A 22,716-nucleotide genomic window follows, 5' to 3' on the forward strand; every position below is an offset into this window, starting at 1 on the left:
ATAAAACAAAGTTATTGTTTTTTTTTAAATCGTTCATTATTTTTAGTAACAATATATGCTTTTGTAATTTCTTTTTCCAAAGCAAAATATTTTTTCGGAGCACTTTAACGTATAAAAATTGAATTTGTAACAAGTGGTTTATCTGATTTAAGTATTTTAAAAATAGATGAGCGTAGTGGAGTGGCACAAGGATAATCTAAAACATGTCAGTCCATTACTCCACTCGTTTATACTTTAAAAACTGATATATTAATAAAATTATACTGGCTTAGAATTTGACTTTTAAATAGATCAAAATACTCTGAATAATATTCTGCTTCAGAAATTCAGAATATGATAATTATTATTTACGAACATGCGACTGTCGCGTTGTTGGAAAACGAAGGTCGAAGAGTTTGATTATAAGTAGCATAGCTTAGGTATGTCTATTAAATATTGGCACTGGCCACCGGCACAATTATGATAGAATGCTTAGATATATATATCATCAAAAAATTGCTAATAAGTAGATGGATTCAGGTATGAATGTTTTAGGTTTTACAGAATTTAATAGTAGGCAACACCTTCAACTATTTTTCAAAATTCTAATTTGTTTTATTTTGCTATACTCTGTTTTCACATTTTCACTCCAATCGAGTTATTGTTTCAATATTTAGATTTCAGAGGTATAATTTTTTCGATTCGTTAACTTATATGTGTTGAATGTTCTTAAAACTTAATGTTATTAAGTGCTAAAATTGTTGAAATAAATATAGGTCTGACCTTGATTATATAGGTATTCGCATAATAATATTAAAAACGTCATTGATAAATAATTTGCAAATTAAAAAAGGAAAACGGATTGAGTTTTAGTTTTTTACTCTTTAACATAGCGGTCTTCACTAGAATTTTAGAAAAGGTCAAATGTAATTTTTGGAAACTAAACTTGCGGGCCACATACATTTTTAATCATAACAATTAAAAATATAAAAATGTACAACTGTTTGCAGCATTTAGCGAAATAATAAAACAAGACAGGATATTTTATTAGGAAGAGTATTGTAAAAAAATAGAGAATTAAAATTAACAGCTCACAGAATTAAATATCAAAACGACAACACGTGATTAAATACAAACAGACAATAAGCGATAACTTATTTACTAGCTATTCAGTATTCATACAAACCTACGCAGTGGAAATGAATAAATTCCTAATCGTAGGTACCTACTTACTTATCTGGCAATTCAATACAAGTTGAAAATAAAAAGAAAAAAAAGAAAAATAATAAGATAGATAAAAAGCGACGATAATTTTATTCAATGTTTATAGTATTTTGGATATTAGAATGTACAATTTAATTTTAGTGCTGGCCCGCGGGCTGCGTATACTATGAACCGCTGCTTTAACATCAATATTAAGTACGTATGTATAATAATAATATATAACGTAAATGTTTTTGATTATTGCATGGTTTGAAAACGTGTGCCTACCGTTTAATATAGTATATATATATATATAATTTATGTATAATACCATTATTGTATTAGCGTATTACATAATAAGCTAGCCGTTTAAGTTGTTTAACCCACCAGACCTTGCCCAGGAAAAGTGAACAAATAATATAAAATACGGGGCTAAATCAGTGTACCTCGGTTTTGGTGATCCACCATTATCCATTCTATCCGTATCTGATTAAATATTAAGTATATAACACTAAGCATATGCTTGAACGTGGTAAAAATTACATGTCATATCTATAAGCATTCTCCTGATATATTTAATAACATAATTTTGTGTTCTTAGCGGTCCCTGATATTTTTGTCAAAATCAGTCGAGTTAGTAGTTTTTGAGTCTAAAATATCATATGGATAATTTGTTTTCCCTTAACCTCATTTTCGTGTGAACCCAAACAAAATTCACGCGTGTGAGTCACCCTCTAACAAAATGCAGCTATTCACCTACAATATTTGTAAACACTTTCTGTAGAATATCAAGTATACCTATATACCCAATATACGCTTGAAAAAATTGGTTCCATCGACTGGTCCCCAGTATAACGTACTACAAGTTTCCGACTTTTCGAGTCCAAAGCTCATTCGTCGATGTATAATAATAATATATAGTTAGATGACTACGGCAATAATAATATGATAAATACTCGACTAGCGCAAAATAAGCACACGTGACGCATTTACTGCCAGGATGATAATATAAATAATAAGCTTGCAGGATTGTAAACGATTAATTATAAATAAGTCTCGGATCGGCCCCGAGCGAACTGCATTGATCCCCGCGCGGGTATCCTCTGCAGATTAACGCGCCGAAGGACGATCGTCCTCGTTTTTATTTTAACTCGCGTACCTATGTCCTATATATACATACTTACATGGCTAAATATGCATTTAATATCATAATATGCGCACGCATACACTCGCGGGATAAACGACATCGTAATAATATTGTGTTATAATAACATTAGCACCGCGAGTTAGGTCGTATTAACATTATTATTATTATTACTACACATCACGTGGTTTTACAGCTGTTGTTATATCGTATGTACCATCGTTCCGGACGGCCGTGGCCCCTCACATCTCAAGTCATCGCGGCGGAGACGTGAATATAGGTAGGTACCAATATTCATGTCCAACTCATCGGGGCGTATTATATTATGCATACCTATATATATTTTTTAAATACAATCAGACGCATTCGCGAGCGTTATACCAAAATAACGCGTATATAATACCTAGCTGCGCACACATACATTGGTAATATTATAATAATCATTACGTTTCTTTTTTTCGCGTTTTTCGATCGCTCGCCGCCCGCAAATGATATATTATAAACGTTTTATCGCGATCCGTGACCTATACTCCACCTATGACGTGCACATATTATATTATACATTGCACATACCTGCTAGCTGTTGCTTATATACAGCACCTATAGTCATACCGCTGCAGGGAGTGTCCTACTGCAGCAATCACCGCTTGTGCAGCGTACAATATTATAATAATAATGCATTTATAAAAAAAAAAAAACATTAGTACACGTAATATTTCGATTGCGCGCGCGGCTGACCTTTGGCGAATCAATCATCACGCCGCCGCGACCGGACACAACGCGCGGCGGCCTCGAGTTTTATTATTTTGTTTAATTTCGTGCCAGGACACACCACCGTCGCCGCCGAATCGTGTGGGTACGGTGTCGCTACAGTTCGCAGTGCGTATAATCTACGCTTATATTTATATATAAACATGTAATATTATAATAATAATAGCGTTTCCCTTGGACCGAATACAAATTCGCAGGTTTGAAAAACAAACATAATAATAATATCCACCGCAATGGCAGCGAGCTATATTATAATAATTATATAATACTTAGCCGCGACGTCTATAAGATAGTATTATTATATACGATAATTAACTTATGCCACCGGGTCGCACGAACAAATCACTATTACAAAAACGTTTAACGAATCAATAATATTCGCGTTTATTATCTATCGTGAGCAACAGTAATGGTCTCCTCCCTTAGACACGATTTAGTGGCCCGCCTGAATGGTCTATAAAATCGATACATTTTTTATGCGACCGCTCCTCCTACCCTCGCACGTGTAAGTAAGATATTTTTAGCTTACCCTCCCCGACCCGAAGTAGTTGTTTTTTTCTAGTGTTTTCCAACGGCCGTATGGCCCGAACAGATTCCATTCCTACATCCCGTTGGACCGCAAACAGGGTATACGTTATAAAGTGACTCCAGTGTGACGGGCGGCGGCGCGAATCGGAATCATTCGATTCCACTAGAAAATGCCTTTTTTCACCGACAAACATCGATCGTTGAGCATAATCCGTTGTACGTTCGATATATTGTGTGTATATATTATTATGTAGTCACGACCGCAGCGAGACGCGAACCTTACCTACATATTAATATAATATGTAACACATATATATTACACAGTTGTACATAATATTATAGGTACTATCATGTACGTTATAGAATTATTATAAACAACACGACGGAGGAAAATAAAGCTTCACAATATTGACTAAGATCACGAGTTTATTGTACAGTTCTTTTCGAAACATATACACATATATCGGCTGTTTTATAACACACATATTGTGTATTTATAGTTTTTTTCACACAAAAATATTATCTATAATAACACTACATAAAAAAAGAAAAGAAAAAAAATACATTTACAACATAAATAACATATATATATATAGGTATAATAACAATAATTATAATATATTTTAAATATAAATTTCTTTTTAAAAATAAATATTTTTTTGTGTGGTTATACAAAATTACGCAATAATAATAATAATTTATGATTTAATGTTTTTTTTTAAATAATAATAATAAAAATAATAAAAATTAATGTGACACTTACACGTATTATGTAAGTATTATATCATCAGTGAGCTTTGTTTTTATTCATTTAACTTAAGTATATAATATAAGATTTTGTATTGGAGAAAAAGGGCGGTAGGGCGATTAAGGAAGGTTATATATTTTATACAGCGAACGGGAGATACATATGACCCCATTACCGTGGATTTATACGTTAAATTTTTATTTTATATGCGTGTAAACAATAAAAAATAGAAAACTGTTTTCCGTGTAAAGTTTGCAGTAAAAACAAACCCACGGGTTTCAAAACAAATGTGTGTATTAGAAAATGTACAATCAATTCTCGATGGCGCAGGGTGAGAGGATCGACTAACGAGAAAAACGTCGGGGTTGGATTTAGATTATACAATTACTACGCAATAATCAGTCTAGATTTATAACATAAATGTGATTCATGGAAAACAATAATATATATAAAAAAAATAATATGCAATATGTTAATGTCTGGAATGTCGAGTGACTCGGACAGAAAAAAATAAGTACGTACATTTTTTTCCGATTACATAACATTGTAAATGGGTATAGATATAGGTACTGCAGTATACACGCGTATTGTATAATATGTATTACATTTCAATTTCTCCAACCGTAATAGAGCACCACAAAAGTAATTAAACAAAATTATAATAATATAACATGACGATAATATAATTATATTATAATAATATACATAATATAGACGCGTAATCTCATATAAATATAAAGACAAATAATTATCGTGTAAGGATGGCAAACGAATGATTTATCGTCAAAACATTGATTTGATATATATAAAAACACTTAAAAAAATTATACATACATAAACTATATATATAAATATATGTATTATACTCGTTCTGATAATATTGTGTACGTTATATATGCGCGTGTGCTATGGCAATATAATCATCGTCAACTCCGGAATATCGTCTCGAGATATGTGCAGGCGTGCAGCAGTATATATATAATAGATATATGCAACAGACGCCATGTCGAGGACGCGAAAAGGATTGAATTGTGGTGTTCAATGGTATATCAATGATGATGATGATGATGATATGTGTGTTACGTTACATATATAGGAGGATATGACGATGTATATCATGTTAATATACGTTAAAGACGAAAGTAAAAAAAAAAAAAAAATGGCAAAATATATCATTTTTTTTCTATTTCGTCGTCGTATATATAGGTAAAGTACTTAAGTATATATATTTTTTGTGTGTATAATAAAATAACTATCATATTATTTTTATGACGGAAAACCGTCATCGGTCAAGTGGCCGTCAACGAAGAATCGGGTTGCGATAGATCGATTGAATCGCATTCGGGCGGCGGTGGTCTAGAGCTGCAGGCGCTCGTGGCCAGACTACTTTCGATGCTGTCGAAGAAAAACTCGTCGTCGTCCCCGTCGTCCAAGTCGCGAGGTCGGACGGCCATGGAATCCGGAGGTTCTTGTACTTCGTCTACAGCTGGCAGGACAGGCTTCTTGCAGGCTTCCATCAAACCGCGGCTCTGACGTACGAGGTTACGGCGCCGGAAGAGTTTCTTGGCAGCGGGCTGTGAGCAAAAAAGGTAGGAAAAAATCCATAAAAATCGAGAACCGAAATCATTAAATCGTTAAATAAATGAATATATTATATATTATATACATGCGAGTAAAGCGTTTGTTAGATTTTTGACAAGAAAAATAATTAAAGCCAAAAGTAAGACCAATATAGGTAATAAGCGTCATATATTATGTAATAGGCTAGGGATGAGTGCAGGTTGAAGACTATTAATTACTCTCGAGTCTCAACATGTAGGTCTAAAGACGAATTTCGACTTAAAAATATACACTAATTATCATGGGTACCTAATATAACATGTACATAATTTTATTGCATAATATTATGCGCAATATAAAAATTATTATTATATCGCAATATATATATATATATATATATAGCAACAGATGAGTCACCAGGGCGGAACTACATGTAGTGAGCGTGGAATTGCGATGATCGGCTTTGGTTGGTTAGGTTAAAAAACGTTTGCAACTTACCCTCCCTCCCCTTCCGGACCCCTATTATAGAATATACAAAAATATTGTACACGACGGAAGTTTTTGCACGCTACATCGTTACCACGTCACAATTTTTTTTTTCGAATCACCTATAATGCATCATCTCGTTATTGCCTACACCACTAATTATATTAGCTGCTACTGTACAGTTTATCACGATTTTAAGAATTTTTTCCTTTTCTTTAAAGTGTTTGTTTTTGGGTTACGTAACGAAAAAACTTGATACCAAAGAGTATAATAAGTCGTACTATTATTATTTAGACATTTGGTTATGTAATTATATATATTATATTATTATATGCTAAGTTTAGGCGGCCACGGTTAAAAAATTGTATTGTATCGAATGGGCAAGGTGTACGTTGTATACATCACGCAGAAGTTAGACGGTGGTCGGCCAATTGCTGACGTACAATCATCTTATTCGTTATTATTATACAATTATATACCATGTTATAGTACGTGTACTAAAATTATTATACTATTATCAGCTATATACGTATACTGCATTACGCATAATCGATTGCGACGAGCGTTAGAGAGAGAGAGAGAGAGAGAGCAACAATGCGATTTTCTTTTTCGACGGTTTTACATTACTACGTTACGTTTCGTGGAGAGATTTTGTTTACTTTGTCGTTAAATCATTTTTTACTCGATCGCGTCGTATAGTATGTGCGTGTGCGCACGCGAGCGAATGCTTTTGATTGGAAAAAATACCGAAATCGTATAGCAATACATACGATATGATATCATTTCACGTTATATTCACTTATATATATATATGATATTATGTTATATAGTATACAGTATACCGTAATAAGGTTGAAAAAAAATACGAATTACGTTTTCGGCCGGCGAATCGTGATCGTCCAGGGAAATCTCATATACTGCAGAAACATATCGTTCTATGCGTGCTCCCTGTATGCCGTTATGTGTTAAGCAGATATTTATTTCTTCTCGCGGTATACATACGGTACATGCTGTACGTTAAGGCCGATTTATATAGCGAAAAAGAAAACGACGTCAGCTGGGAAACGGATCCCGCGGAGCCAACGGTGCACGCGCTGCAAAATATATATAATATTAAACGCACACAACGGTTAATAATGCGTAGAGACGGAATATATAATATTATATGTATATATATTTTATCTTTTTAAACTGTCATCTGCGCGAAACTCGAAAACACTGAAACTCGCTATATATCTAATATAACGAGCGCATCTCCTAACGGCTTTTTTTCCCCTCTATCCCATCTAATAAATACTGCATTAATAGGCAAGTATTATTTATTACGTTCATCTGCAGGTTATGCTGTTGTATTTAAATATACCTATCTGCTACACCTATTATACGTGAAGTATAACGCACACAATACGCGTATATACGCGTATAGTGAGTGTGAATAAGATAAGAATTTATATTTTCTCATTTTAGCCAACCAGTACATACATAAGTAGAGGTACTTGACATTTTTTTTAACGGGCGGGCCCTTAAAAACGTTTTCAAAAATATTACGATCAGAACAAAATGTTAAACACACGTCAGCTGAATGTATAGATATTACGATGTATATATGTGGTGCACGTCGTTGATTGCGCGATATAAATGAGGAGATTAGAGACTCGAGCCCAATGCGGAAATCGGTTATAAAGTCTTGGAGGAGGCAAATTAATTTTTTTTCTTTCCGGTGAATTAAATGTGGACGCGCACATACGCATAATATATAATAACTAATAAGCGCACTGCTGCACACAGATATCGCGTTCATTTATTAAGCACATTTCGAGCCGCACGCGTGAAGTTTCTGACGACGATAGATTATATTTTTGATAAACATTTTACGCTGCGCTGCACATATTACACGTTTCATTTCTATCTAAGGCGAGTGTATGAGTGTATTTGTCCGCGTACGTAGGATAATGTGTATTTCCTTGCCGTGTTGTTCATATTCTGTTCGAAATTCTTATCGAAATGTTAACGCAAAAGATTTATAAAGAATTATACAAACTGTACGCATTTTTCCAACAGTCGTGCGATAATTATTACTTCTGACGATAAAAAATTGAAAATTGCAGTACAAGCTCGGCATAACGGAACACCAACACGCAAAATCAGAGAGGAATTAAAGATATATTCGATCGGAGAAATAAGAAATAGATAAAAATAGACAAACATTCGAGTGATACGAACACGTAATATTTTTATTTTAGACAAACTAAAATAATACTTAAGCGGTACAAGTATAAACGGGGTCAAGCACGGAAGTGTACCCTGTACATTGTTTGGTTGCCTACGCGTTTACGAGCAGCATTTATATTTTATATTGTAGTACGTACCTAAACACGAGTGTTGTAGACCTGCACAGGAAGACACGGTCGGCTAAACGCGCGCGGTTGTTATGAATCGGTGTCGCAATCCGAAAGCGACAGCGACGGCATATATATAATATATACTATATAATACATGCGAGTTTCCTAAATAAATTATAATATTTACAGTTTACAGTCCGTATAACCTGTTGACGTGTGTACCCGCGTACCTATTTATGATATTATTATAATATCGTTTATACACGTCGCTATGTCTGATCGTCAGAAGTAGACGTAAAGGGGTTTGATTTTCCGGGTTCAACTTATTTTCCAGAGTTATTTTCGTTACGATGGATGATTTGTTGCATTGTGAATGAATACAAAATCATATTTAATATCTACTTAAAAATTTTCTTCTCTGCCTCACGAAAATAAATAAAAATCACGACAAGTTTATTACTTAAAACTAATTTATTAGATATATATATATATATTTATTACCGCGTCCAGGATACGGTCCTGTCGCCGAGCGCGATGACCTCAACAACGGCGTTTAGCAATCGGCTAATATGATTAACGATTTCTCTCCTGCGAATTTTTAACGACATTTTACAACGTGTATGCATAACACCTCCTTCTCCGTCACTGCTACTACTCGCGTCATACCATAGTATACAAATATATATATATTATATACCTAAACAACAATTCAAAACATGCGCTTATACAACCACTGCAGAAACAATGTCATTTGATTATATTCTGTCTGTTTTTTTTTTAACGGATTCGATTTATTCTGCGGTAATTATAAATACATAACCCTACTGAAGTCGCAGTACGATAACGAAAATTTAAGTAGGGGTATTATATATACAGAGTGTTTCGAACTTACACGTTATAATATGGGCTTAAGCGTACCCATGTAAACATATTCTTTACATCATCGGCCATCACTGTGTCATCGCGCGAGTTCAGAATCATATAATATATAAAATCTTGCAGTAATTTACAAAGTGTGTTCCATAAAGAAACTAACATAAAAGACACGGCCACGATGAGCGCACGTCGTTGAATAACACGCATGTAGTATTGTATAAAAAATGTATTCCTATACTATAATAATATATCTACAGTTCTATTGGTCCTATATAAGTATTTATATTATATACTTATATACGTTTGGGAAATCTGTGACGGAAACGCCTCGAAAAAAGCGATCGTTTTGTAGTTGATATTATTATTATTTATAATTGAACAGCACTATTGATCCAACGAAACTATTTACGGTACATGCTGTGATATTATATATTAACGAACCAAAAAAATAAAAATAAAAATAAAAAATCGGAAGAATATTATGTGTTATACGTTATACCAACGCGTACGCATTAAGTAGGTTAACACAAGCCGCAGAAAAAAAACGAATACGTTTTCTTTTGCAGTCCTAAACGCATTTCGCTATTCTATTAAATATGAAATATACAATAGAAAATTAAAATATTAATATTATAACTTATTATATTTATGGGTAAACCTGTTATAATAATATATGTAACACTGTTCTCGAATTGATCATATTTTGCATTAACAAAAAGCAATGAAATTAGTATACCTAACAATTTTTTCCTCTGATACACCATACGATGTTGATTTATATTAATAAAGATATATAATAAAATAAACTATCATAAATGACATATGTTCCGAACGCAGGAAAATTTCATTTATCTCGTTCGAATAGAAAATTCCTATGTACAAGCTATATTACTGTTTATTCGCGTTATTGTTTGTGGCTGAAAAACTATGAACACGGATAACCGAGACTTTCTACGCGAATTAAAAAAATATCAGAATATAATAATATAATATACTACATACATATATATTATACAAATACGTCCAAACAATATACATTATAGACACGGGCGGAATTGCAATTTGATCAAGAAACCATACACATACACACACACAAATCATAAATAAACATAGGTATAATATACATATATAAATATTATTTATTAATTTGCAGCTGTGTCTTCATCCAAAATTAACGGATTAAACGTTTCGACTTTCGTTTTTTTTTTATATATTATAATCTAACCAGTGAATAATAATAGAAAAAAAAAACATTAAGCGAACGCGATAACTGAGTATGAACGAGCGAGAGTTTATAATACAAATAATAATGTACGATTTAGGTACAGCGACTATTATTATTATACTGAGATTTAATAATACATCATTGCGGTACAAGGCATAGGCATGTCGTATAATATGGTATATAACGCAGATGAACAGCTAATCCGTTAATATATTTTTTTGTAAAAAATAAAATTCACGACGCGCGATGCGGGCCGATGGACGAGCGGAACGTGCGCTATTGTAATGTACATGGCAATCAGGAAATGACAATTTCCGGTAGTACACTGTGCCGGCTACTATGCCGACCAGGGTTTATTTAGGTAAAAAATCGAGAGGAACCGAAACGTGAATAATATTATCGATGGATGACCTGCCGGTTTTCGGACAACGACGCGACGCAATTAGCAACGATTTCAACTTTTTCCGAACAGACAACGTGATTCGTCTGTCTAAACGACATTTTGCGGGTATTAATGAAATATATTTTTATATATACATATATATTGTAATATAATGTACCGGGACATCGCGTCACAAAAATGCATAACAAGTATTATTGTTATTATTATTTCCGAAACGATTTCGCCAAGAAATTGTGTTAAAATTATTATTATCATATATACCCGAGAAACTGCAACAGTAATAATGTACGAATATAATAAGAAATCTCATTCGCGCCGAATGAGTAAAAACTATTTATTTTCGTTGTTAATAACTTACTATATATATATATATATATATATATATAATATAATAAGTAATAACCAACTGATGACGACACGTATATAATAACATAATGTACCTGCCTACAACAACAATCGATGAGAAAACGTATTTTCTCTCGGACCATATAATATAATATATATCTTTTGGAGCGCGTACCTATTTGTTGATTACAATCGTTACTATAATACTACTAAGTACAAAGAACACAAGTATACAGTACGCGATCACATATATTAGTCATATTATGTACAGGATGTTCGGTGTAACCGGCTACACTAATTATTTGGTCACTTATTATATGATTTCGAAAAGTGAAAATGTTTTTTCTGTGGTTTGAAGTAATTTATTGCTTGGAACACTACAAAATCAAATCAAATACTTTAATATTTTTTTCTAAATGTTTCTTTTTTTACTCTTTCGTAACCAAATAATTATTTACTTTTAGGCAGGGAGTATTAAAGAAGGGATGGTATTACCCAGCGACAGTTTTTAAAAGACTACTTCACTGATTTAGTGATCTCTAAACTTTATTTGGAATATCAAAGTGTTAAGGATTTTGAAAAAAAAAAGTATAAAAAAATGTATCATTAAAATTACACATGGAAAACAGAAAAAAAATTGCAATCACATAAAACACAGAATTGGTACGGTATTGTTCCAAATGGACTACTATCTGTTTAATACTGCAGTATAATCTGTACTCTATACATTTTAGTGTTGGGATTTTCAGCTATATATATAAAGGTCAGTCATTGTACAGCCGGAAATTGAACGGAAGTAGAAAGTACGAAACTATTATTTTTATATATACACCTACATAAAGGTACTAAACACCGAACAACAATAAATTGTGCGGACGGACATTGTCGAAAACCGACGCTGTGCACAATTATATTGTTGTACAACGATAACGGACCGTAATTTCAACTCCACAAGCGATTTTGTATCGAATTGCTTTTTGTTTATCTGATAATTGCAAATCAATTTCAAGATGTATACAACATGTTGTAAAAAAGCGGCAGCGGCATCGTTTGTACACTATATATATAATATTAATAAACATTTTCCTCGATGGCGGTATCGGCGCGTGTTCGAGTCGAAACGGGTGATATCAGTATATATATATACACGATAGTATGTAATATTATGTTATTGTCGTTGTCGTCGTCACGCAGGAACACGCAGGAAGTGATGAAGAGGAGCAAGGGGGGGAAACGAATCGTTTTGTGTGAAAAGATTTAAATTAAAAATTAATGCTGCAGACGTTGCGGTTTGCATCTATATACATATTGTCGTAAGTACGACGGAAAATTGTTATAAGCGTCGGGCACGCGTGGACGCTGACTATATATATCTACGAGCGTTACATAGATGTGTATAAACTGCTGCTGCACTAGGCACCGTTTTTGTCCTTGATTTCTCGAGTTGGGAAAAAAAATAATAATAAAAAACCGAATGAAAAAAAAGAACAAACAAATTATTGTAATAATTATACGGCTGTAGCGTGAGGGGAGATGAGAGATGGTGGTGGACGACGACAACGACGACGACGACTATGGGGCCTTGAATCTCTTGATTACTGCTCTCTCTTGCTGTCTCACTCGCATGTTCATACATAGACTACACGCATGCGCGCGTATTTTGTACATGCATACGAGGTATATATATATATATAACTATAGGTCCTTTGTATATTATTTTATATAGTTATATCGCTAACCAGACGCTAAAAAGAATTAACGGACCGTGGAGCATCGAAGATCGAAATATTGTTATAATTTTATTATTTTTATTGTCCGCATATACGTATTACACAACGCGGTTTTCATTATTATAATCGGACCGGCAAGCGGCAAAAAAAATCCTATTAAAAGTTCGAAAAATACGTGACGATCGTCATCGAATAATGTATAGTAAATCGACCTCGCGACGAACAACGGATTTATCGTACGGCGAACGGCGACCGCGGTAGATGATCCTGCACAGCGACCGCCGCTGTTATCCAGGTTTACACGATTTCAAGGCAAATCGAAAATCGGTTATTTGGCAACGATATATACCTACCGACCAATCATTTATATAAGATCGTGCGGATCGAACAAGTGCGGCGCGATGTGATCGCCTATATATAATATGCATTGCGGTTTGAGGGGACTGGAGCGAGACAAATTTTTACTCAAAAATACACCTACTTGTTTGAGACTATAGGTATATAATAACGTGGTCATAATTTATAGCGTACTTGGATTCGAATTATCTATAAAAGTAAAAATTAACAATCCGAACCATCCTAAAATGATAAATACGCCCATAAATAGAATTCGAAATATCAATAATGCATGATCTATATTGCAGTAAAATACGGTGAATATAATGAGATTCTATTACTCGTTTAATAACTAAAAAAAGTATTTTGTCATGATGTCTATTAACGCGCGTGTGGGTTATTCCGCATAAGTAATGGTTTACACGTCCATAAAGAATAATAAAATCATAACTATAGGTAATAAAATGACTAAATATTATCAAAGTATAACACGCGTGTAAGTGGAAAATTCTAAAATAATAATGTGTTACGCACAACGAGGGAGATAATGCGTATAAGTAGAGAGACCTAAACATCGCATGCAAAAAGCCACAACTCTACAAAATAACGTTTATATATATATATTATATATATATATATAAAAAAAGGGTAAGAAGACGGTTATGTAAAATTTGAAACTTAGTAAAAAAAAAAAAAAACAAAAACAAAAAAAGACAAAAAAAAAAATTATCAGACTTACGGGTTCGGCCGACTTGAGTCGTCGAGTGTGAACGTGTGTGGTAATGGCGGGGACACGGTATGCGTATATATGCATGTATATGTACTATGTATATTTGTTTTACTGCGTTATGTCCAAAGAAGCAACCAAGCACACGTCGAAAAGCTAATCCTTTTTCGTATATTATAGTATATAACAGATTTTTTTTTTTTTTTTGGTGACTGCGATGTGTGATCGGTGATCGGAAACAACAGCGTGGTGTGACAATATAATATATATATATATACGGTATTTATAAATAAATATATATATATAACACACGCACATATATATATATATATAAGTATGTATGTATATAATATATTCGTCGACTTCGCAGTGAGCCCTGCACACACACACACACATACACACACCATATATTATATATACATATACGCTATTTCGACTTATATTGGCGCGTGCGTGTGTGTGTGTGTGTGTGCGCCTAAGTAGTATACTATATATTATATATATGTGTGTGTGTGTATGTGTATGAAACGTGCGCGTGCGCACACGTCGTAGTATCGGACGAGTCGTAATATTATGATATAATATGATATATATATATACGGCCGAGCATGTGTTTTTATAAAAGCCTTCCGTTAGGATTTCCGTATCCAATTAAGCATGTTGGTGAATCTCTTGGGCGGCCGTACCTTGTTGGTATCGTCGGCCGCCGGCTGTTGACTCGCCGCCGACGAAGTCCTGTTAAAGTCTTTGGTCACCGACACCGACGACGACGACGACCCCACGGAGCCGCGCTGGTGAGCGTGATTGTTTTGCGATCGGGCTCGAGTCAAGGACGCTCCCCCGCCGGACGAATCCCTTCGGGACCTGTGTTGTTGCTGCGGGTGGTGATTCTGCGACGAGTCGGCTGATGCTTTGTTACCGCCGCGCTGTTTGACGCCGACGCCGACGCCACTGCCGATGGACGAGCCGCCGTTGCTCTTGTTGTTGATGGACTCCCAGTTGCGAGGCAACGATTGGTCCGACTTGCATTTGGTCCACGACTGGCACTGTTGAGCGTCCCCTCGGTAAGATGACGTCGTCCTGGACGGCACCGGGCACGACGACGGCTTGACCACCGGTATCTTGCTGGGTTGATGCTGCGAGCCGTGTCTGCCTCCGCTGCGGGTTTGATGCGCCGACTCGGTGCTGCTGCTGCCACCGTTCTCGTCCTGACTGTGGTTCAGGTGGTGGTGGTGATGGTGGTGGTTGTTGTTTGTGTGCGGTGTGGATACCAACGCCGACGGCGTTCCCGGCAGTGCGATCTGAGGTAGAATCGGATTCGATGGCACCAGGTCCAGCCATTGGTTGTTGGTGGTCGCGGTGGCAGCGGTGCCGGCCGACTGCGATCCCGCCACTACGGGACCGTGTTGTTGCTGTTCCTGGTGCAACTGCAACAGCCTCACCCGGGCCATAGTCCCTTCCAGCTCGATGCGCTTCTCCTCCAGCTAAAACAAACAAACACCACGACGTCATCATACATGGTCAACCTCTCTATACCGACGCGCCACTAGCGACATCGCACTCACTTGGAATTTTAGCTCTTCGTTGTCCTCTTTGCTCTTGTTCAACTCGTTGGAAACGTTGCTTTTGGAAATGTTCAACATCTCCATCTGACGCACGAGATTCTGAAAAACAAAACGATTTAACGATATTTTCAATTTTTTTCACGTCGCCTAATAAAGCGTATAATAATACGAAGCCTCAAATCATCGAAATATTAAAGACTACATAGGTTTAAATTCCATATATTTAAATAAAACTTTATAAATTTTAAAATCATGTGACATCATAAATACAATGACACAATATGGTATTCGATACTTAATATAGGTAATATTAATAACCACCAGTAGCAATTCTATAATACGTTTTCGAAACTACCAATCGTTTTTAGTGATTAGTGCGGATATGTCATACAGAAGCGCAATCGTATGTTATATACTCGTTCCTGTTAAATGTTATTATATACAACGCTTAATACGTATATAGACGCGTATCGCGAAACCCATCATGGCCAATGTCATCGAAACCCCATAAATCTAATACGCGTCGACCGAACGTACGACAATAGTCATATTATCACAAAACCCGAACTGGATTACGCGTATATAGCTATATATTTTATTATAGTGTTTTTTCCCTCTCATTCATTTACGTCAAACGTTATGCGAGTCCCGCTTTAATCTCGTCGAAGGGCGTTGGCCCGTTTTCATTCTCTGTACTATATATACAGGTACACAGAGATTTATTATAACGTTAATTCGTCAATATTGCGAAAGTGTATAATACACACACACACACATTCACGAGTATGAGTTGAGGTCAGTTAATTATCGTCGGGCCAGCGACTCTACGAATGCTCGATACTTAGTTGTATTAAACTATACTGCATCACCGTCACGGTGTCCCAGATGACCAAGACTGTGTTTCTAATTGGCTAGGTTTCCGAATACCCAGTGGCCGGTACAATAGTATATGACTAGGTACCCAGGTTGGTAACGCTTTATACCATATTTTACGGTTATGACTATCGTTCTGCGTTCAGGAATCACGGTTACATAACCATCTATATACCAATTTTACCTAAAGTTTATTGTTTCTCGAACAAAAATGTATTCAAATTCAGAAATCATCTGCGATCGTTGTACGCGTAAAACTGCGTTTAAAAACATCGGACGTTGTACGAATTCATTATACGGTAATAATATCCTATTATATAGAAATAATAATATTGCCGTCGTTGTATAGTCACCAACACGGAATAATTAATTATTATCGGCTCTACGCAGCGATTTATTGCTATTGCATTTCGATGACAATATATATATAAACACATAAATCATGAGTTGTACGAGATAAATAAACGTCGTATCCTTGAAAAGTGCATAATCATATTCGTATGCGTGTTTAGAGATGAAATATTAAAACAGCAATACGATCCGCCTACCGAAAAAAAAAATTAAAAGTCGAAACAATGCAGACCTTTACTATACAATAATAGGTTTGGTGTAATAAATTGGAAACGCGTGGGTTTACGCACCACTCGCAGTGCACGTATATGGTCAACTTGTGACGAACTTGAAACTTCAATGTAAATATATGTCAATGTGGGTTCAAAAACAAAATTTGTATAGTGCATAATAATAATGATAATAATGACAATACGAATGTACACTACGACACGACAAAAGGGGTTCTACAAAACCGGTGGGCGGTCGATTAATATTACCGAACAGTCTTTCTAATTTTAAACGTAGTTTTCAAATGTTTTTTAACTGGACACCCTCGTGTGTCTATCACTCCATCACAATCACTAGAAATTATATTATATTGTGTTTATAGACGTCGTAGCATCATCACTACAATAATTTATTTCTATATATAGCACTTAACTGCGTCCGCAATTATTGCACTCTAACGACGACATTCAACGCGTACTTATCGAAAGTGTTTAATGCGGGTTTGGGAGCGTGTCCAAAAACAGTCAGCGGCAATTAAAATAAATATAATCATAAATCATCTTTAACTGTTTAATAAAAAGTGTTACTGTATCGAATAAATTGAAACCAACTGCGATAGATAATAATATATACTAATATAAAAGCAATGAAATATAAATTATACATAAATCATTAACGCCAACCGGAATATAACACGACGTCCTGTAAAAGAAGAGAAAAAAATTCGAAGTACGTATTTTCTTATTGACCACAAATCTCATAGTGAAAATCTATGTATCACGTACCATTATGGCGATGTATTCTAAAGAAAATCGTATCCGCTCATTGAGGGCGAATGCGCCGCAGTATTAGAGTTACATTATGGTCAGCGCAAAACACGTGATTAAAATGTAAACATGATTTCGGATTGGTTTTCTACACATTTTAATCCCTCATAACATTCGGTCATATAAATTGCGATTTGATCTTATTCTCGATTTCTCTATACGCCTAACCTGCAGATTACGTGTGGTATTGAATCGAACCGCGTGTTTGCGAATAGAAAACTTTTAGCACGCCTTTTAACCACAAAGAAAGTATCTAAACAAATAATTGTTGCAAAATTGAAAGCGTATATGTTTATTACTGCACGAGGAAAATCGTATTAGAGATAATGTATATATAATATATATTATACATTATTTATAGGAAGAACGAGAGCATACTTCCAAAGTTTGTCAACTGGAACCGTTTGAAAACGTTCATTAGTATTATTATAATATAATATATTATGTATTGTTCTCTTTCAGCTATATCATTTTGTAAGGAGAAAAACGGATTTACGAGTCGTCTTCTGGGCGCACGAGACGGTGCGAAAGTAAAAAAATACCTAAGGTGACGAGTGATGACTCATCATAAACAGTAATAATACTATGAGTGAGCGATGTAAAAAGAAAAACACACAAAAACAACGTAAACTCAAAGAGTAATCCGTGAAGGCAGTTGAAAAAAGACTTAAATTTTAAAAAGAAAATAAGCTACGACTATGAACCCGCAGACAAGCAAAATTATAAAGAATTATGATCGCATTATTTTACCAACATTATTGTATAGTAAATTCCGATTTGACGGAGTTTATCGTAATAAAACAGAATCAGTGCTGGATCTATGTCATGGAAAATCGGTGTGCAACTGCAAATATAGGAGGCCCCTTAACAAAAATCGTTATTTATAATTCATATGATGAGTTTCATGACTATGGCGCAGGTTATTTTATGATAAATATTTTTTTTACCGACTTTTACCACTATATACTGCAATTTCTGGTAAAAATTATTTTTTTTATTTATTATAGCTCACCTTGTTCTCATAGGACACGGTGATGAGGTGGCGCTGGAGTTCGATCGGATTGAACGTTTTGAGTATGGCGGCCAGCGTTCGTTTGGGCAACGGCGTGCCGAAGCCCGGTGCGTGGGGTTTGCCGATCCTGTCGCCGGGGCTGCTGACGACGCCGTCCAGGGCGCCCAACCGTTTGGCGAACGTGGGCGACCCGATGTCCTGCAAGGGCGGCGATTGGGCGCGTCCCTCCAGGTTCCGGGAAATGGGGTCGGACGGTCGGACCAGCAGGACCCTCCTGGACCGTTGGCGGTCCTGGCCGTCGTGCAGGTCGTCGTCGACGATGGCGGACGACGAGGACAAGGACGCGCAGGACGCGGACGACGAACCGTCGTGCAGTTTGCCGCACTGCAGTTCGATGGACGACAGGTTGCAGGCCGAGTGTTGGCTGGGCGTGTAGAACGCGTCGCGGCCCGCCGACGACGAGCTGGGCCCCGTCGACGATTCCGGCTGAACCGGAGCGAAGCCGCCGTTATGACTAGATGACGATTTTCTCGCCGCGACCGTCTCGGCGGCTATGGCGGCGGCGGCCGACGGCGACTTGCCGCCGCACAGCCGTTCTTCGAGTTCCCTGTTCTCGCACACCACCGCCTTGAGTTCGGCGAGCAGTCGGTGGATTTGCGCGGCGTTGGACAGGCTCTCCGCTTCCATTTCGGTGACCCGGTCGAGCAGCGCGTCCCGTTCGCGTTTCACGATCGCCACGTGCGCCCGGAACACGTCGTAATCGGCGCCGGTGGTGCAGCAGGCGCGCTGCGGGTCGTCGCCGTCCAGCGGCTGTCCCGACTGCAGGTCGTCCACGCTCCGGCACGGCCGCAGTCGCAACCGGCGCCGGCGTCGCCGCAACCGCTCGTCGTCCACCAGCAACCGGTTCTGCAGCGACTCCACCTCCAGCTTGAGCTTGGTGCCCTTGTCCTGGATCATCTCCAGCAGGCTCCACAGCTCGTCCTCGTCGTCGTCCTTGCCGCAGTTCTTGGTGGTCATCGTGGTCCGCGAACTCGTCGAGCTGCTGTCCTTGCTCTCCGTGCAGAAACCGCTGTCCTGCACGGTGCCCACCGACGAGGCGGCCGCCGGTTCGCCGCTCTTCGGACCCTTCCCGTGACTGTTGCTCCGACTCCGCGGCGCCGCCCCCGACGCGGCCACCAGCCCGACGCCGCCGGATCCACCGCCCCCGGACCCGGCGCCGCCGCCGGCGATCCATCCGGACGACGGGCCCTGCAACTTCCGGCGGACACGCACCCCGGGCTCCCAACGGCTCTCCCCGGAACCGACGCCCTGCGACCCCGAGCTCGGCTCCGGGCTGGACGCCTGCTTGTGACGCAGGTGCGGGAACGTGTCCATGACCAGGTCCCTAAACTCCAACAGCGCGCCGACTTCATTCTGTAATTCCTGAAACATTCCAAACGATATACATTCGTCAGCCGATTTATTATATTATACTGCACATTACACACACACACACACATATATAATTATATTTATGTATAGCCGAGCGATAAATATATTGCTATAGAACGTGTTAGAGCAGGCTATAAAACGCGGTTATATACGGTATAATAATTATATGCGGTATATGTTATTATTAGTTGAACGAGTAAAATTTTTACATTTTTCAACAATAAACTGTACAGTTTAAGTTATTATTAAAAGCGTCCCACATTTTTTTCTTCGAAACATATATATTAATATGTAGGTACCTATACACGTCAAACGGGGCAGATCGTTTGCAATAATATCTTCCTGGACGAAACCATAGTTGGTCTTGAGATTCGGTCAAAAATAATAATTATTCGTTATTATAGTACACTATATATGCACTTCTATTCCAAAACACATCAAACGGATTACGGATAGGTTTTATTTATTCAATTGGTGGGACTCAAAACGTGAACATATAATATATTCCTGCGAACCATATATAAAACGTATATAGTCTAATAATCGTGTATACCATATCTGCACATTAACATTTTTATTATGATTAAGACCAAATTAAAAACGTTTCTATTAAGCATTTAAAATCGCACTATTATAAACACCCACATTTTTTTCTTTATCGATTACACGTCCATACACAAAATATACGATAGTTGGCACGTGCGGATCTATACAAAGAAAAATTTTTTAGTTGAAATATTGCATTATTATTTAGTATTTAAAATAAATACTTACAATTGACACTCGAATAAATTAAATTAGTTATTAACGAAGAAATAATTGTGTATTTAAAATAAATGCCAAACCCACCATTATGATGATTGTACATTTTGACTCATTAAAAATAATGGTAAGTATACCCAATAGTCGTAATAACAATAATACTTATAATTATTTACGAAAAATAATAATAAATCGTTCATGAAGCCATTGAATTAAAACTTATTAATAGTAATAATAAATTTCAAGGTCTATTAAAATTAAAAGAACAATACAAATTTAAAATATAACTCTCACTATGACTATTATAAGTGACCACATAAAAAAAAAAAAAAAATAGAAAACCTTGCAAATAAAATAATGAAACATTAAATTGCCCGATTTTTTTTAATGAATAAAACGTAATAATATTTTTTTATTATTATTATTATAGTTATTTTATAAACCCACACTTTTGTGGTATCATAAATATACATAGTACTTAAGTATGAGGAAAAATACAATATAATATGTATTTAGATAAATAAAAAAGTTAATTAATAAGTTATAATGGAAAAGACATACGACACAAGATATATTTTATTATTTATTGAAGAGTCGTTCAAATAGTTTGATTTCGATGTAATGTAAGTACTAAATAGTTTAATTAATTAACGTATTAATTACTTTATAATAAAATTATAATTTATAGACAAATTTGTAAAGTTTAATGCAATAATTAGTTCATTATTCAATAGGTACCGTGAAATAATGTAGTTATTTCGTCTATATAAGTAAAGTGCGAAATATTTATTTATGATATTATGTTTTATTAAAAATGTAATAATGTAATAATATTAGGTATATGGTTTTATGATATGTCGTTATAATGATAGGCGTAATAAAAACGGCATTGTTCAATATTATCTCAACAATACACAGCGTAATATTTTGTTTTGCAAACATACATTCATTATAAAAATAAAAAATAAATTTGGTCTTGATGAATTTTTTTACGTTAGCCCATGTGGCATGTATTAATAAAGTCAAATTACTTTTTAGTTTTTTAACCACGAAAAAAGACATTAATTGACCTATTTTTATGCAAAATAAAATAATATATTTAAAAAAAATACATACAATTATTGTTTACGATTATTTTGTATTATCTATTTATAATTCAATGTGAGAACATTAATCAAAAATAACTTGTAAAAGAAATTGAAAATTTAAACTTGCTGTGATTCCTATATGCCTGTATACGTACATCATAGATTTTACTTTCAAAACACGAAATTCATTTATG

At 35.9% G+C, this 22,716-nt stretch overlaps 1 protein-coding gene across 1 annotated transcript in view; it reads right to left on the reverse strand.

The window, feature by feature from the left end:
• Positions 1 to 4,031: 4,031 nt before the first annotated feature.
• The window catches only part of LOC114127622 (uncharacterized), a 49,746-nt gene continuing 31,061 nt past the window's right edge, over positions 4,032 to 22,716 (reverse strand). The window contains exons 3-6 of the mRNA XM_050203470.1: positions 19,242 to 20,663; positions 15,969 to 16,067; positions 15,090 to 15,887; positions 4,032 to 5,947 (exon numbers count right to left, since the gene is read on the reverse strand). Of these exons, the coding sequence (XP_050059427.1) occupies positions 5,663 to 5,947; positions 15,090 to 15,887; positions 15,969 to 16,067; positions 19,242 to 20,663 (2,604 nt within the window). The 3' untranslated portion in view covers positions 4,032 to 5,662. The remainder of the gene's footprint in view (positions 5,948 to 15,089; positions 15,888 to 15,968; positions 16,068 to 19,241; positions 20,664 to 22,716) is intronic.

The sequence above is a fragment of the Aphis gossypii genome, chromosome 3, assembly GCF_020184175.1.
Source record: "Aphis gossypii isolate Hap1 chromosome 3, ASM2018417v2, whole genome shotgun sequence".
Taxonomy (NCBI): Eukaryota; Metazoa; Arthropoda; class Insecta; order Hemiptera; family Aphididae; genus Aphis; species Aphis gossypii.